Genomic DNA, 15,540 nt, shown 5'->3' on the forward strand with positions numbered 1-15,540 from the left:
ATCACCTCCATATTGATAAGCGCTGTTCTGGCGCCACTCCCAGGCAAAAAGGATATATTTTTGAGAATGACCTAGTTTTTAAATGACTATTTTCAAGATGAATGCACCTTTGTGTCATATCTCTGTTCAGTACCATGCACAATAGGACAGGGTTTTGGCTAACAAAACAGGGAATTGCAAAGTTTGCACTCACCCAGTACACATCAAGTCATAGAAGAGATTTCATTATTTCGAAATTACTGATTTTAGTGTGATTCCTTCTTTGTAATGTGGCAGTAATTTGGAGGTTTCCTTATCCCTCTTTAAAAGCAGCAGTACATTTTTGCATGTAGACCCTATGAAGTTCTCTCCCTGGTGCACAATGCCAGAATAAAGCACAAAGAGTGGGAAAGTCTCTTGCAGGAAAATGGCCACACATTGTACAGTGCCGTGAAAAAGCATTTGGCCCTTTCCTGATTTACTCTATTATTTCATATTTGTCACACTGAATGGTTTCAGATCTTTAGACAAAATGTAATATTAGACAAAGGAAAACTGAGTAAACACGAAACACATTTAATGACTCCAACACCCATATCATGTTGAAATGTAATTTTTCATGGCACTGTATTAATATGTACTAAACATCTTAAATTGGGGGGAAAGGATCTACCACTAGGGTTCATTTGAATTTCAAAATTAAAGCTCAAACATCACTTTCAATAAAAAAAAACAGCATAGTCATAATATAAATAAACGATTTATAATCATTTTTATTTCTAAACAAAGATAATAAACATATGTAAAAAAATTGAAAATATAACTCCCATCTTTTAAAGTGTACTGAAAAAAACAAAACACATATGACGGCTGTAATCACCTTTGTCTCCGATAAAATGTGACTCATGAAATAGGTTGAATCCGCGCAAGCACTTGAGAAGCATTCAAAGCAATTTTTTAAACAAACAAACAAAAAAAAAAGTCAAGTTAAGACTTTCCAGGTTTTAGTGAAGACCCATTAAGGGGATACTAAGGTTAGTACAGCTGAAGATCTGCAAAACCACCAAAAGAGGTCGCAGGATCAAGAGATCACAAAGGGGAACATGTTGCATCAAAGTGACAGCTGCCAATCATTACAACAGTCCTCCGTATATAAAGCCAAGCTCAGCCTGTCTTACACTTCTAGAGCCTCTTAAATATGAAACATTTAAGCACTTAAATTAGCAGGAATTACAGTAATAATAATAATCCTCGCAAAAATAGTCATAAAAATAAGAATACGTTTTTATACAGATAAATTACATTCTTTTTTCAATCTATTTAACTGTGTAGAAGTAGTGCAATGTAGAATATTCAAAACTCTGGATTCTTAAAACCATAACCATTTAAATGCCTTCTGCACTGAAAATTTTTTTTTAAAGACAGACTTTAAATCATTCACTGCTACAATGGAAAACCACCATGATAAATAACACCCAAGTGTCCCTGTAAAACTGGCATGTCTCACTGGAAAGTCAAGGCTCCAGACAAATGTTCCTTGTAGCTGCCGATTTAAAACGGTAAATTGCCAGAAGAAACGGCATAACTTACATTCAGCATTAATACGCAGGCGCACACATCAACTTCACATACGCTCATATCCAGCTATAACGTCGCCCTAAAATGGTTCTTAAAATCAGAGAGTATAAAATAACTGCTGTTTCTGTGTATGAATATATCTATGCAAATATACAAATCTATTTATACAAAAAAAGAGAGTAAGGGGAAGATAGTGAGAGAGAGAGACAGATGGGGAGAGAGAGAGAGAGAGAGAGAGAGAGATGGGGAGGGAGAGAGAGAGTGAGACAGATGGGGAGGGAGGGAGAGAGAGTGAGAGAGATACACATTATGTACACATTAGCAGCTGGGTTTCAGGCTCTTCTCAGTGCAGAGTGACCAGCACCAGTCCACACTTTGGCTCCGTAAACCTGAACAAACCGGTGGTAGGGAGGGAGAGAGAGGGAGAGGAGGAGGGGGGGGGGAGAGAGAGAGAAAGGAAATCAGGTACACATGTTCATCATTTAAAATGTGCAGTTGTTTTCCTCCTCTGCCAACTTAATGCTACTTTTTGGCAGTTTTTACACGACACCAATACATCTGTGAGTACTTAAACCCAAACATGGTTTTGTTCACTAAACTTTACTCTCACTAGTCAACTTAACAAAAGCTTATTCAATTAGCACTCCAAGGCAAATTTTTCAATGTTTAAAGACCACCACACTGGATGGCATACCCTACATTAAATCTCTGCTTGTTGCATTAAAATGGGCCCTGTGTCCCCGCCCACTGAAGGCAGTGACATCAGCGTGACTGTTCATGCGTCTCATTGGCCCTCGTCTGAGCTGGAACGCAACCCCACTGTCTCTGCAAACGGAACCCTTTCATTGTCTATTCTGAGGCACCAGCCAATGAGAGCGCGTACCCACAAAAAAGAAATATGTCATTCAGACTTTGAATTTCCTCAGCCAGCTGCAAGAACGACATGCAGCAGTTCTGTTAACAGTCAAGGTTAACTGAAGGTTAGTCAAAGTAGACCGAAGGTGTTGGTATCTGTTGGGTAGGGTTCCACATATGCACTCTACTGTAGATCAATTCAGTTCAACTGAATCTCTTTTCTATCAAAATAAGTCTGTATTAACATACCATACTGTTATCACTTTCCATAAACAAAATGAACTGAATAATAATTTTTGTTATGGGATGGGGGGTACTTTGATGACTGCCCTCTTACAGGCACATTTTAATGGCTCCTACAGCATACATCCAGTCCGGTTCAGCCTCTGAACAAGCTACCTCCAGCAGCACAAATGCGTAAAATATGTAAGTGAAAGTATGTAAAAGTAAGCCTTTGTATTGCCTTCAGCGCCACTTCAAAACAAATGAAGGATGAAGTTCAAACACTCCACTGTCTAATAGAGCCATGGGGATGTGTCGAGGTGGCCAGGTGTGTTGAGGTGGGGGGGGGGGGGTTGAGGTGGTCACAGGGACGGCGGGGTCTCTCTCACTTGTATTTGTGGTTGGTGAGGTAGTCAATGACTACGGGCCGTATCCGGGCCACGCCCCCTTGGCTGTGGCTCCCCCTTCCCGTGATGACTGACAGTTGAGATCTGCACCCGCCTTGCCGCCACTCTACCGGAGGGGGAGGGGGGGGACAGGAAGTTGTTAGTGGCACCGGGGATGAGGCGAGCGGCAGGCGGGGCGCCCGCGGGGACCGGCGCAGCCGAAAACGCCGCCGCCGGCGCCGCCTTCGCCCCTTTCGAAAACGCCAGGCGTGCGAACAAACGCCTCGCGCTCTCAGATGCAGGGAGAGAGACCGCTCGCTACAGAGCCGCGGGCCAAGCTGCACACTCAGGCACGACATCCTCAGAGGCATTGAACACAGGAAGGCTGCCTGAGAGGAGATAAAGCTCTAAGGCCTACAGAGGCTACGCCGCCACACACAGCACATTAGCACTAGGCCAGCACAGCAGGGCTCTCACTGAACCAGGGTTAGCGTACGACGGCAGGATCCATCGACAGCACACACTGGCTCATCCTCTCCCTGATCACCCTCAGCTCTGTGGCCTATTGCGGGCACGCAGACTCCCATCACATCAGATCTGACACTTGTCACTTATACATTTTATTTAAAACAAAGCTGTTAAACATTTCAAAACTTTTAGACTTAGAAACATTCATTTTGGTCATTCATTACATTCATTATTCCAACCACATTAATGACTTTTAAAAATGACAGTAACAAAGACTGAAGTGCATCGGATCAGGGCACTAACCCAACCCCTTGGCCTGGCCCTCTCTGCTGGACAGACTCTCTCTTTCTATGATCTGTCAGAGGAACCGGTTCCGCCTGCGTTTCGGGGAACCCGGACCCAAGCCCTGCCCCGCCCCGCCCCGCCCCGCCCCCTCTTACCGGTGGTCTTCTCCTCCAGAACCCGCTGCAGGTGGTAGAGGGCCTCGTCCACGTGGAGACCGTGCAGGTCCAGGATGTTCTGCGGCAGCAGCGTGGCGTTGACCCGCTCGAAGATCTGCACGGCGGCGCGGTCGTTAGCCTCCCTCATCTTCTGCCCATGGAGGTGGCCCTGCGCGGCACAGGAGACGGACGGTATGTAAAATACATTAAATCAGTCAGTCAGTCAGTCAGTCAGTCAGTCAGTCAGTCATCACAGTCGTCAGCCAGCCAGCCAGCCAGTCAGCAAGCCAGCCCGCCAGTCAGTCAGCCAGCCAGTCAATCAGTCAGTCAGTCAGTCAGTCAGTCACAATCAGTCAGTCAGTCAGTCAGTCAGTCAATCAGTCAGTCAGCCAGCCAGCCAGCCAGCCAGTCAGTCAGCCAGTCAGCCAGCCAGCAAGCCAGCCCGCCAGTCAGTCAGCCAGCCAGTCAATCAGTCAGTCAGTCAGTATATCAATCAGTCAGTCAGTCAGCCAGTCAGCCAGCCAGCAAGCCAGCCAGTCAGTCAGTCAGTCAGTCAGTCAGTCAGCCAACCAGTCAGTCAGTCAGCCAGTCAGTCAGTCAGTCAGCCAACCAGTCAGTCAGTCAGCCAGTCAGCCAGTCAGTGACCTCATGGGGCTCAGGCCGCGGGGCCTACACGGCGCATCCAGCCCCTTTCCCGCCCCGGCGGCCCACCTGCTGCGCGTAGAAGCTGGCCACGTCCTTCATGTCCTGCCTGTAGGCCTCGGCCGCCTTGCTGAAGCAGTCCTGCTGCCGGCGCCGCTGCAGCGTGGCCTCCGTGCGGAAGTCCTCGTAGTCCGGGGCCTGCGTGTCCTGGAACTCGGGCGCGGTCGGCCCCGCCTCCTTCCCCTTGCGCCACTGTATCGGGGGGAGGGACAGGAGAAGTGCCAGTGTTTTTTTTTTGGGAGGGTGGGGGTTTAGGGTTTTTAGTTTTTTTTTTGGGTTGGGGTAGGAGGGGTCTCTGACATACCCGTTCCTTGCTGCGGGCCCTCTGGGCGTCCCTGGGCGGGGCCGTCTCCGGGGCGACCACCGTCCTGACCGGCTCCTCGTCGAGCAGCGAGCTGAGGAACTGCGTGGTCTGCTCCAGCGAGTAGCTGCCGGACGGGGCGAGAAACGGGCGAGCCGCTGTGACCCCTGGCGCTCACCGCAAACACACGCTCCGCCTCGCGACCTTTCACATCACATTTCATTCAGCAGACGCTTTTATCCAAAGAGACGTACGATAAGCGCACGGCGAAGGTCACTGGAACAGCGACAAAACACAGGTCTGATAAGGCACAACACTCACTTAGTATCAGTTACACATGGCCACGAGCATCAGGTCAGTGAAGTTATGGCAAGTCAAACTAGAAGTCAGGCATGATTAAAAAGAGATATGATAAAGATGTAGCTTCAGAATTCTCACTTCTCAATCTATACAAATTTTTTCCTACTTTACCTTTACTTTATCCGCTTTCCGTTTTGTTGGATAACCCAATGAAGCATTTGAGCATTTAACTCATTCATACAGAGAGAGAATGCACCAGTGCTCTGCAAACACCCCCCCCCACCCCACCCCCCTGCTGTCTCACTGTAAGCCCCACCCACGCCGTCCCGGGACGCTCACTTGTGGTCCTTGAAGATGTCGCTGAGGAAGTGGCGGTCGATGTTGGGGAACGTGGCGCACAGCTGCCTCTCCTTCAGCAGGGCGGCGCCGTCCTTCCGGCCCTCGGCGCGGCTCTCTCTGCCCTGCGGTGGGCAGAGGGGTTCCAGCACTGAGCGCTCGTAACGGGCGCGCCTCCTCACAGCGCCAACATGACAAAACTGAGTGGCCGCAGTGCAAAGCAGGGGAAATGGCGGCACACCGAATTTAAATAGGGGAAAAGGAGACCCCCACCCCACCCCACTCAGCTAGGATCTCCTTGACAACTCAGCTCAGCCAGCTGCCTCTCTGTTCACAGCATTATAAAAGTGCCTGGCTGTCACCCGACATATAGCTTTACATGTCATTTGCCAACCATTTGCACAGCCAGATATTCAACTGACGAGATTTGTTTAATACAGGGTTTCCACAAGAGGGCGCTGTTCACAACTCCGTAACACAGCCTGGCCTCTACGCTCTGCCTCCCTGAGCGGCGCCCCCTGGTGGCCGGGTCTGGTACCTTCTCCACGTTCTCCTGCAGAGCCTGCTCCTCCAGCATGATGTCCCGCAGAGAGACGTGGGACTGGGGCGTGCTCCAGTGGTCCATGAAGGGGAAGCTCTCGACCGCCGCCTCCGATTGGCCGAGGGACGCGAAGCTGTCCGTGCCGATCAGGAAGTGGGGGGCCCAAGCCCCATCTGCGGGGGCGCCCATGGCTGGACGGGACTCTCCCCAGTGTTCTGAACCTGCATGATGGGGGTGGAGCCAAGAGGGAAGGGGGGGGGATGTGCAGGCAGCATGAGGGAGGGATTAATAAAACACACAATCACAGTGAAGGCCAGAGAGACAAATGGTAAAACTGACTGTTCCAGGTGTCCCTATCCATGGCCCTGAATAGCCACAGGGTGACCTAATGTGGGATAATGTGAATTATGCAATTACAGCACACTGGAGCTTCAAATCAATGAGCCGTTTTCTAATAATGCAAGAATATCCACTGCCAGGCAGATTCGTAAGAGCTTTGCATGTCCAACCAAATAGCCTGTAATTATTTAAACACGCCACAGAGGGGTACGGTTACTCACTTTCCTGCAGAAGGTGGTAAGAGAGCACTTCCTGCCGCTGGCGTTCCTATGGAGACAGTGATGGCCGTCAGTTTGCGTTGTACATACACGTAAGCGTCAGCAGTATTTCATCTCCATTTTAGAACTAAAAGGACTGGTTACATTAATTAGCTCAGTTAAGGTAGAGATCACATGATCAAACTGCTGAAGTGTAAAAAAAAATTGGTCTTGCAAACCAGTGAACAATTGATTGGCACGTATGCATTGTACTGTGCGATACTGGGGGTACAAAGAACGTGCTCAACAGGTAAAACAATAAGAAAACAGGTATTTTATTTAACAATTCTTAATGCCATAAGCAGCTACGCTTTGTGCATTGGGGGAGGCAGTTGGATTATGTGAATGGCACTTACAGTATGCAGTACAGTGAATGGCCAGCCAGAACAGCCAAATTTAGCCCAGCCTCTCTTGGGTAATCTGCTAAAATACACACGTGACTCTCGCCCACATACTTGGATCGTTTCCTTCCACTTCTGGTGCAGGAGCCGGGCCAGGCTCAGGTCGATCTGAACCGAACAGTCCTCTGGAGACAGCGTGCCTGGACACAGTGAGACAGCAGCCGTGTGAGCAAGGCCAACGCCAGGCACAGAAATCACACGCTCTTCCAGGACAGACATAACCCCCCATTAACGCCCTTTTTCCCTTTTCACCTGGGGCGATGCCGACGGGCCCGAAGAGCTCGCTGAGCTGGAAGGCCAGCTCGGCGGGAAGCTTCAGCTCCAGGGACTGGATGCTGAGGCACGGGCGGTCCTGCCTGGCCTGGTCGGCTCTCTCCCTCTCCCGCTCCCCCTCTCTCTCCTTCCGCTCCTCCTCTCTGTCCCTCCTGCTCATCTCCTGCAGCTGGGAGACCAGCGACCAGGTGACCTCGTCTGGGGACGGGAGGTCACCCGTCTCCTCCTCCCGGAGGAGCGCTGCGCCTCCGTCCTCCTGCTGCACCTCCGCCGACGCGGGACAGCCCAAGTCCAGACCTGGAGGAGGGTCGTCCTGGTTCTCCGACGCCCCCTCCAGCCCCCCCGCAGGCTCTTCTTCCCCGGAGTCCGGGAGCTGTGTGGGGGTGTCTTGCTCCTCGTTGGGCTGGCCTGCATACAGCTCCCCTGGATCATTCGCAGGGTTCTCCTCAGCCCCTGGGGCTGGTTCCTCCACCCCGCTGCGGTCCTCTGCAGTAACCGCTGGCTCCTCTGGACCAGAGCCCTCCTCAGGGACAGGGCGCATCTCAGCCTCCACGGAACTCACATCTGCTCTCACACCCTGGCTCTCAGGGACAGGGAGGGCTTTCAAACGCTCAGCACCTAGCGCGATGGGAGTTTCCCTCTCCACGCACACTTTGGGTGAATCTGCCTTTGGCTCAAACCCGCTCCCCAGGGCAGGATGCTCCTCCTCGCACCAGGGGTCGTCCTCGTCGTCCCTGAACAGCTCCTCCCCGGAGTCCAGCAGCAGGTTGGTGGTCCACTGGATGTCCTGGTGGCACTTGTCGTACAGGTCCTCCAGGGTGTCGTAGGACACCAGCTTGAAGTGGCGACTGAGGATCTGCAGGTCCTGGGCCTTGCTGCTGTCCCCGCTCGTCAGCTCCTGCTCCTCCACCTGGGTCCCCTTGTCGTGCATCGCGCGGTACGGCACCTCCTGCTGGGCGGGAGGCTCCGGCGCGCCGGGCGAGCAGGGCTGGAAACGGAAGCTGTCCACCATGAGTACCCTCACGCCGGGGTGGTTGGCGGCCGCGTCCCCCTCCCGCCATCGGTCCAGCCTCCAGAGCAGGGCAAAGTCGCGCGGGTCCGTCTGCGCCGAACGGCTGGCGTGGCGAGGCGCGGGCGTCTCCGGGGTGACGGCGACAGGGTGGGGCGGTGCCAGTGGGGATTCCGGCGTCCTGGGGGGGGTGGGGCTGGTGAAGGTGAGGGCCAGCTTGCACTGCTTCCCCGATCTCCGGCTCTGCCTGAGCCTCCGCTCCTGGCTGCCCCCTGACACTGGTGACACAACGGCGCCCCCTGGGGGCTCCGCCTTCTGCTTGGCGGATCCTAGGTCTCTGTTGTACGCAGGGGCGCTCTCTGACTCCTCTAGGGCGCTCTTCTGCTGTTCTGCACCTCTGTTGGGGGTGAAGATGTCAGTTTGGGCAGGAGGAGGAGTCTCTGCTAGGCTCTGCGGGGTATCCCTGACAGGTGTGATGTCAGAGAGGGTCCAGTCTGCAACGCAATCCAGTAGTTCTGGCCTGGTATCCCTCCCTGCCTTCTGATCCAAACCCTCCCTGCTGGATGGAGTTGGGCTTCGGGTCCCCTGGTGGCCAGATTCAGGGTCTTTACTTAGGTCTTCAGAGCTACAGCGTAGCATAAAATCTACAGGAGAGCCAGCAGAAGGGAAGCTTTGTTTCTGCGACAAACCGTTGCCGATTTGTAAGAGGTCCAGTAGTTTCTGAAACTCAGAAGACGTCTCATGTTGTTCGGCTCCTTCCTCCATTTTGGCTCTCTGGTTTCCGTCCTGCTCTGCCGAGTCTTCCCCGTCCTGCAGCGTCCCCTTCCCCCGCCCAGCCCTCAGCCTCTGCTCCCGCTGCTCCATCCCTTCCGAGGGCCAATCCCCGACGAAGTCCAACAGCTCCGGCCTCACGCGGTCAGAGACGGCGGCCTCCTCCTCCCTCTCACCCCCGTCGGCGTTTCCCTCGAGGGCGTCGCTACCGCCCGGCTGCCCGGCTCCGTCCTGCCTCGGCCGCGCCCGGTCGCGCCTCACCCGCTGGCCGATGGACTCGGAGAAGGCCACCGGCCGCTCGTCCGCGCTGTCCTGGACCTGCCAGCCGAACTCCGGGGCCCTCTCCTGGTCCGGGGCCCGGCCCCCGTGCTCGGGAGCGGGGAGTGTGTCCAGCTCCCAGTCCAGCGGCTCGGCCCCGCCTGCCTGCGGGGCGCGGTCGTGCGAGGGAAGCGAGACGCTGGAGCCCTGCAGGCTGCTGCTGCCGCTGCTCCCGCCGCTGCTCCCCGCGCCCAGGCTCTCCTCTGGGGCCGAGCCCCGCCCCACCGATGACACGTCGGGGAGGGAGGAGAAGAGCTGGGTGTGGCCGTAGCCCTGGGCCGAGCCCAGGCTCAAATGGGGCTCCTCCACCAGGTCGGGCTTCACCTCGGACGGCAAAGGCCTGTGTGAACAGAACACCAGAAGGGTTTCCCGGAGCTCATAAATATGAGCAATATATGATGTATGAATTTATAATATTAAACATATGACATATAATATGTATGAGTAACCAGCTTATTCAACTGGAAACATGGCAGTGCTGTAGTGTAAAAACACTTCCTTTACCTCAAAATATTTTCCAAACATGATGCATATTGAAGAAATTTTTAAATGAAAAGGCATGAAGGACTGTCCTATACTAGAAAAAACTAATAAAACCCAGAAAATATGTTCCCTCAAACATTTCCTTGCAAAAGCCTAAAGAAGTTTTGTGCTTTTGCTCTGGAAAGCTACATATTATCATGGATTTGCTATTAAATCTGTATTGAGTTTTCCAGGAAAAAAACAGGGTTTAAAGTTCAAAACAGATAAGCATGTTGAATGATAACTACACACTGCACTGTAGCCATGATTTCTCAGAACAGTCCATGGCTGCCTTTGAAGGCCATATAGAGTACAGGGGAGGGGCTTGCTGCAGACTCACTGTGATAGGCTGGTCTCTGGCAGGGGGTGGGTCATGCGGCCGCTGTCGCTCAGCTCGGGCCGCTGGTGGAAGGAGCACATGACCGAGTCGACGGAGACATGGCGCTCGTAGCGCTCCAGCATGCGCTTGATCTTCTCCTTGGACACCCCGTGCTTGGTGCGTCTGGAGGGACAGCGCAGGGGTTACCCTGGGTCAGGAGGACTGGGGAACCGACATGAGGGGACGCTGCAAAACTACAGGTTGCTCGAATGTTTCCTAACGTGACAAGTTACCAATGAGGGCAGACCTGTCCGAGAGAGACCAAAATCTGCATCTGCTACAAATTACTGAACTTTCACACGCCAGCCATAACAACACAAAACCTAGAGCCGAAATTGAAAAAGACTGAGGGTGCCAAACAGGGAAAACAGTACAAAGAGCTGGCAAGGAGAACAGAAATCTGGGAGTTAGATTCAAGCCAGACCTTTCAAGCTCTCTGGGCTTGAATTTCCACCATGTGTCTGGTTCCCGAAACATCACCTTGTAATTGTGCTGCTTTGCCTGTAAAACAGTCGATACACACAGACACCATACACACATTTAACATTTAAACTCTGTCTGATAACATGCAGTGTGTCATCATCTTCTTATCATCATCTTCCCAGTCATCACAGCAAAAATAAATTATCCTCTTTAAAATCCAGTATCTAAGGATAAATATTCAAATGTTTTGGCACAATGTAATGCATGTAATGGAGTAGACACTACAGAGAGTGAAACACGCCTGTGATGTAAACTGAGTAACCAGCTCTTACATGTAAACAGCGATACCAAAACACACAAAGTTCACTTTGAATTCTAAATGAAACATTCTACATGTGGATGTCGGGACTTATTATTGTGGTGTGCTGAGTTTGATATAACAAACAAGTAATACAAAGCATTTCACCAAGAAACAAACCTGATTTTGAGCAGCTTCACAGCGCGAGCGACTTCAGGCACTTACCAAAGCCACGTACGGCTTCATCTCCCAGCTCTGCATGTTAGTGTTGTCGATGATGATGGGGGACACGTTGTTTTCAAAGGCCTCCTTGGCTGATGAGAAAAGGGAGAGGGAACAGTTCCACTGGCAGTCTGTACAACTGCAGTTCTTCTGTCAGCTTATGTACAGTTATTATACATGTAGAAAAATCAAAATATGTATACACAGCGTACTAGCCACACAAGGCATTTCCAATTAAAATTAATATCACAACTACACATCAATGATGGTGTTGCTAGGCAGACAACATTGGTTAAATGTTGCTAAAAGAAATATGGCGCTCCCCATTTGTGTCAGATGGTTAAAATGCTATGTCCGTTTGTGAAAAATGAAGGATGATAATAGAACAGTGGACACAGAGCTACCCCTTTAGCCAGGTCACATTACAATGCGACTTCATAACGAGAGTAAGATTCACCATACCTCTGCTGTGGTTCCACTCGTGTGCCTCCCCTAGCAGAGCTGGGTTGTAGCAATAGCGTCCATCACGGCTGAAAAACTCATCTGAGCTCAACGCCACACCACCAGGGTTCTGAATGAGGATGCTCCTGGGTAAAATGACAAGATGGCGCCACACCTTGGTATCAGAAACACCTCTTTCTTAGCATCTAAATATGGGGTCTACAACGCACTTACTCAGAGACTAACCATATTTTTAAAAATCTAAGATTGGAGGCTTACAGTTACCTAGCCAAGGTGGATTTTCCTGACCCAGGTGCCCCTCTCAAGAGCACCAGCACCTTCCCTTGCAGCCGGGCAGTCCTGTGAGGAGCCGGGGGTCTGGGGGCCCACGTAAGGGCCCAGGATTTTGGGATGGTAGCGGCGGGTTTCAGGGGTGCTTGCTGCGCGGGTTCATGGTTGAACAAGTAGTGCACGGGTTGCGAGTTCCAGGGCGTGGGGTTCAACACCACGGGCGTGATGAAGGCCGGACCTGGGGACTGGGGCTGGAACTCCGGAGCCTGCGTGTTCCAGAACTGGGATGGGGTTGCCAGAGGCTCTTTCCCCTCTGCGCTCTGCCCCAGGGCTGACCCGCTCCCTGGCTCGGGTAAAGCTGCCTCCCCGCGGCTGCTGGCTGTGACCTGGCAACCGGAGGTCCCCCTGGGCCCGGGGCTCTTCTTGTAGGCCTGGAACGCAGAGGGGCGGCCGCGGCTGCCCAGGTCCAGCGTGGGATACCGGCTCGCGGACTCGGCGGCCAGGTGGCTGAAGTCCAACAGTCCCGGCTGCGGCTGGCGGAGGGGCGGGCCGGAGAAGCTCAGGCCGCTCGGCGGGGAGCGTGACCTGGGACCCCCGCCGCCTCCCCCCTCGGTCTCGACCGGCTGCCCCAGCCCAGGCCTCTGGTCCCGCCCCACACTGGACTGCAGCAGCTCAGGCAGAGCCTGGCGGGGCGCCCCCTCCTGGTGGAGGGGCGGAAACGCGCCGCCGAACAGCGGCGGCTGCGCCGAGAGGCTCTCCATCTCTCTGTCGATGAGCGTGTCGAATTCCGCCGTCAGGCGATTCCCCGTGGCGTCCAGGTCCTCTTCTTCCTCTCTCTCTCCGGCCAGCACCTGGGCTCCGTCGGCGGGTGATGTTGCTACGCTGGACTCGTCCTGCTGGGGTTTGGCGTACAGGAGCGCCGCCGCCAACTCGAACCCTGAGACAGCAGCAGGTCCCGGGGCTGTTCCCTCAGCTGCCACGGAGAGCTCCAGCAGAGAGTCCATTGCATGCTCGACTGGGAAGGAGCAGAGCAGAGGAGAGAATGGGTTATTAAAAACAAGTAAACAAATAAACATTACATACCTATAGCCATAACTTTAATGTGAAAATGCAAAAATAGGGAGGGTATGCACTTCTTCCCACTGCTCTGTATAGAAATTTCAAGACCTACCTGGATGGGCTTTTAATTTCATATTGCAGTCTATGTTATGCAGTCTCGAATCGGGCTTAGTAAACAATTTCGCAATATTTTGATATACATAGGCTAGATTAAGATACAAAAATGGATGGTGGATTACGCTACATAAATATATAACATACAAAACCATAAAATGAATACCAGAGTCATTTCTTTAAAAATGTCATTATGTGCACAGTGACCCAGAATAAACTGCCTTTAATAAATTGTAATGGCCTGAACACAAACGTAAGCTATACTGAACAAAAATATTTGTTCAATTTGTGGACACCTCTTCAGCATACATGCTCTTGCATCACAGCTAAAGTAGGTAAACGCCTTGTTTGACACTGTAAACATGTCAGTCCTTGGAGAAGAATAACATTCGGAAAAAAGCTAAGCGTAAATAAGGCCCTGGGGCATTCTGTCAGCTAGTCTGCAACCGTGTTCCAATTAAATGGTAAAGGATTTTGTTTCCTCAAACTATGTCAATCGTATTGTAAAGAGTTAATAAATCAGCTCGTTATAAACATTAGTTTCTCTCTATGAATGTTATGTAACAGCAACACATGACACCGGTACGACAACAGTACGTTCTACGAGTAGTGCAAGTGCCTTGGCGATCTGGATACAATGTCAAACGACCGCCATGTCCTCAACATAACAGTGGCAACAAGTTAGCAAACTGCATGGCTACAAAAACAAAACGTGTGAAAACAGGCAAGCCGGCCAATCTTGGTGCAGCAGGGGCCCGCTTGTTAGCCAACTATCTACTTAGCAAGAATAACAATCAGCGATTGCAAATAAGCTGTTATTTAACTTGCAGCGAATACAGTTAAAAGCTGCTGCAGGAATTTTAGCAATGCTAACCATATACAGGCCCTGCCTAAGCCACACTAAACATTAATCATACAGTACTAGCAAGCTAAGCTAAGCAAGTTAGCCGAAAATACTTTGTAAAAAAGTATGCAATCGAAGCAATACTGCAGATAGCTATATGCTAGTATGCTGCTCTTCATAGCACGGCCATATTCGGGAAGCAATCCCGTAAGTTGGCAAAGTTCAGACAGCTACTGGGTAAGCTATCGTATTAGCCGCATTACATTTTGAGTTAGCTAACTTACCTCGGAAATCGCACTCGTTCAGCACAAGGTAAATAACTTCGGGGTCCAAGTGAGAGAACATTTCCTGCATCTTATTCACGATCTCTTCTTTCCCCGAAAATCGAACGTTCGTTGACTTCCCAGCACCCACACTGTCGCTGTTTTTACTTCCATTTCTTGCCATAGCTTGGTCAGCCACGGACGGACCGCTGTTCCAGCTGACTCCGCGCTCAACAGACAGCCCCGGAGCTCGGGCGGGACTCTGGCCACTTTTCTTTTTTCGTGGCATCCCGCTGTTGTTGGCCCACGGGCGCTCGTCCACTGTTGACACTTTTTCAGCAGCGAGCCAACCAGCCGGAGACCATTAACTTCTGAAGATCTGCCAAACCATTTTTTTTTTCATGGGAAAGCAATGTAACTTGCAGGCTAAGTCACAGCACACCAAGCGAATGGAAATTGAACAGCAGCCCAAGAGATTCCCCATTCATTAGTTGGCAAACCAAGGCTTTGATCATAATAGAGTAGGTCGCTGTTGCTAGTAATTACATTTGGATTTTGCCCAAATCCTCAAGTAATCCAATTTAACTGATCTGCAAAGGACACAGTATATATCGTAGAGCGATTTAGGCTACCAACTGGATACCATTTATAAATATTATTTTAATCATCATTCAGCGGTCGCTTGATGGTGGGGCATTTGAGTTTAATTTTACAGGAGCAGAACAGAAGTGCAGATGTTTCCAAGCATAGGTAGTATTTATGATATGTATTTGAGTTACTATGGAAACCGTCTGTAGCAACGTATACCTTTAGCTGTGTAACGTTATCGATACCAAATATTAGCAAACTCGGTTAATGCAGCTTGATGATGTTACTTCATGAATACTGTATGTAGCTATACAACATAAGCAAATAGTATGCTTTCTTTATCACTGTTGACAGTTATCAGCGTTGACTAAACCCAGTAAGGTCATCTGCTGACGCAATTTTACAGTCAGCAAGCTAACTAGCTAGCTCTAGTCTAGTGGTAAAACCACAGAGCACGCTGGCATGTTTTGTCAACGTTAGCGTAATACGTTGCTGGGCGGTAACAATTATTTTAATGGGAATTAATCTCTCAATAGACGCCAGCTAAATTAATTCTTCAATAAACTTTACGGCAAAAAGCGGCTGTCCCTCTCTTCCACAGACATGCATAAGTACGCTCC

The 15,540-nt window shown here is 50.9% G+C and overlaps 1 protein-coding gene across 1 annotated transcript; it reads right to left on the bottom strand.

Annotated features, from left to right (window-relative positions):
- Positions 1 to 728: 728 nt before the first annotated feature.
- On the bottom strand, positions 729 to 15,482 carry n4bp2 (NEDD4 binding protein 2). Its single transcript, XM_064334923.1, has 16 exons — positions 14,354 to 15,482; positions 12,051 to 13,067; positions 11,783 to 11,911; positions 11,324 to 11,412; positions 10,802 to 10,878; positions 10,339 to 10,500; positions 7,358 to 9,816; positions 7,160 to 7,245; positions 6,669 to 6,714; positions 6,106 to 6,329; positions 5,571 to 5,692; positions 4,935 to 5,058; positions 4,640 to 4,822; positions 3,929 to 4,097; positions 3,024 to 3,147; positions 729 to 1,946 (listed from the first exon to the last, which is right to left on the bottom strand). Exons 1-16 carry the CDS (start codon positions 14,619 to 14,621, stop codon positions 1,901 to 1,903), a joined length of 5,325 nt encoding a protein of 1,774 aa, XP_064190993.1. The 5' UTR covers positions 14,622 to 15,482; the 3' UTR covers positions 729 to 1,900.
- Between the last annotated feature and the right edge of the window lie 58 nt (positions 15,483 to 15,540).

This window comes from Anguilla rostrata, chromosome 5 (genome assembly GCF_018555375.3).
Source record: "Anguilla rostrata isolate EN2019 chromosome 5, ASM1855537v3, whole genome shotgun sequence".
Taxonomy (NCBI): Eukaryota; Metazoa; Chordata; class Actinopteri; order Anguilliformes; family Anguillidae; genus Anguilla; species Anguilla rostrata.

Excerpts from the sequence above, each read along its gene's own strand:
- n4bp2 (XM_064334923.1), bottom strand. The coding sequence starts at position 14,621 with ATGCCACGAAAAAAGAAAAGTGGCCAGAGTCCCGCCCGAGCTCCGGGG. Across the intron at positions 13,068-14,353 it reads GAACGAGTGCGATTTCCGAG|TCGAGCATGCAATGGACTCT; the intron begins GTAAGTTAGCTA and ends GCTCCTTCCCAG. Across the intron at positions 4,823-4,934 it reads GGGCCCGCAGCAAGGAACGG|TGGCGCAAGGGGAAGGAGGC; the intron begins GTATGTCAGAGA and ends CCCCCGATACAG.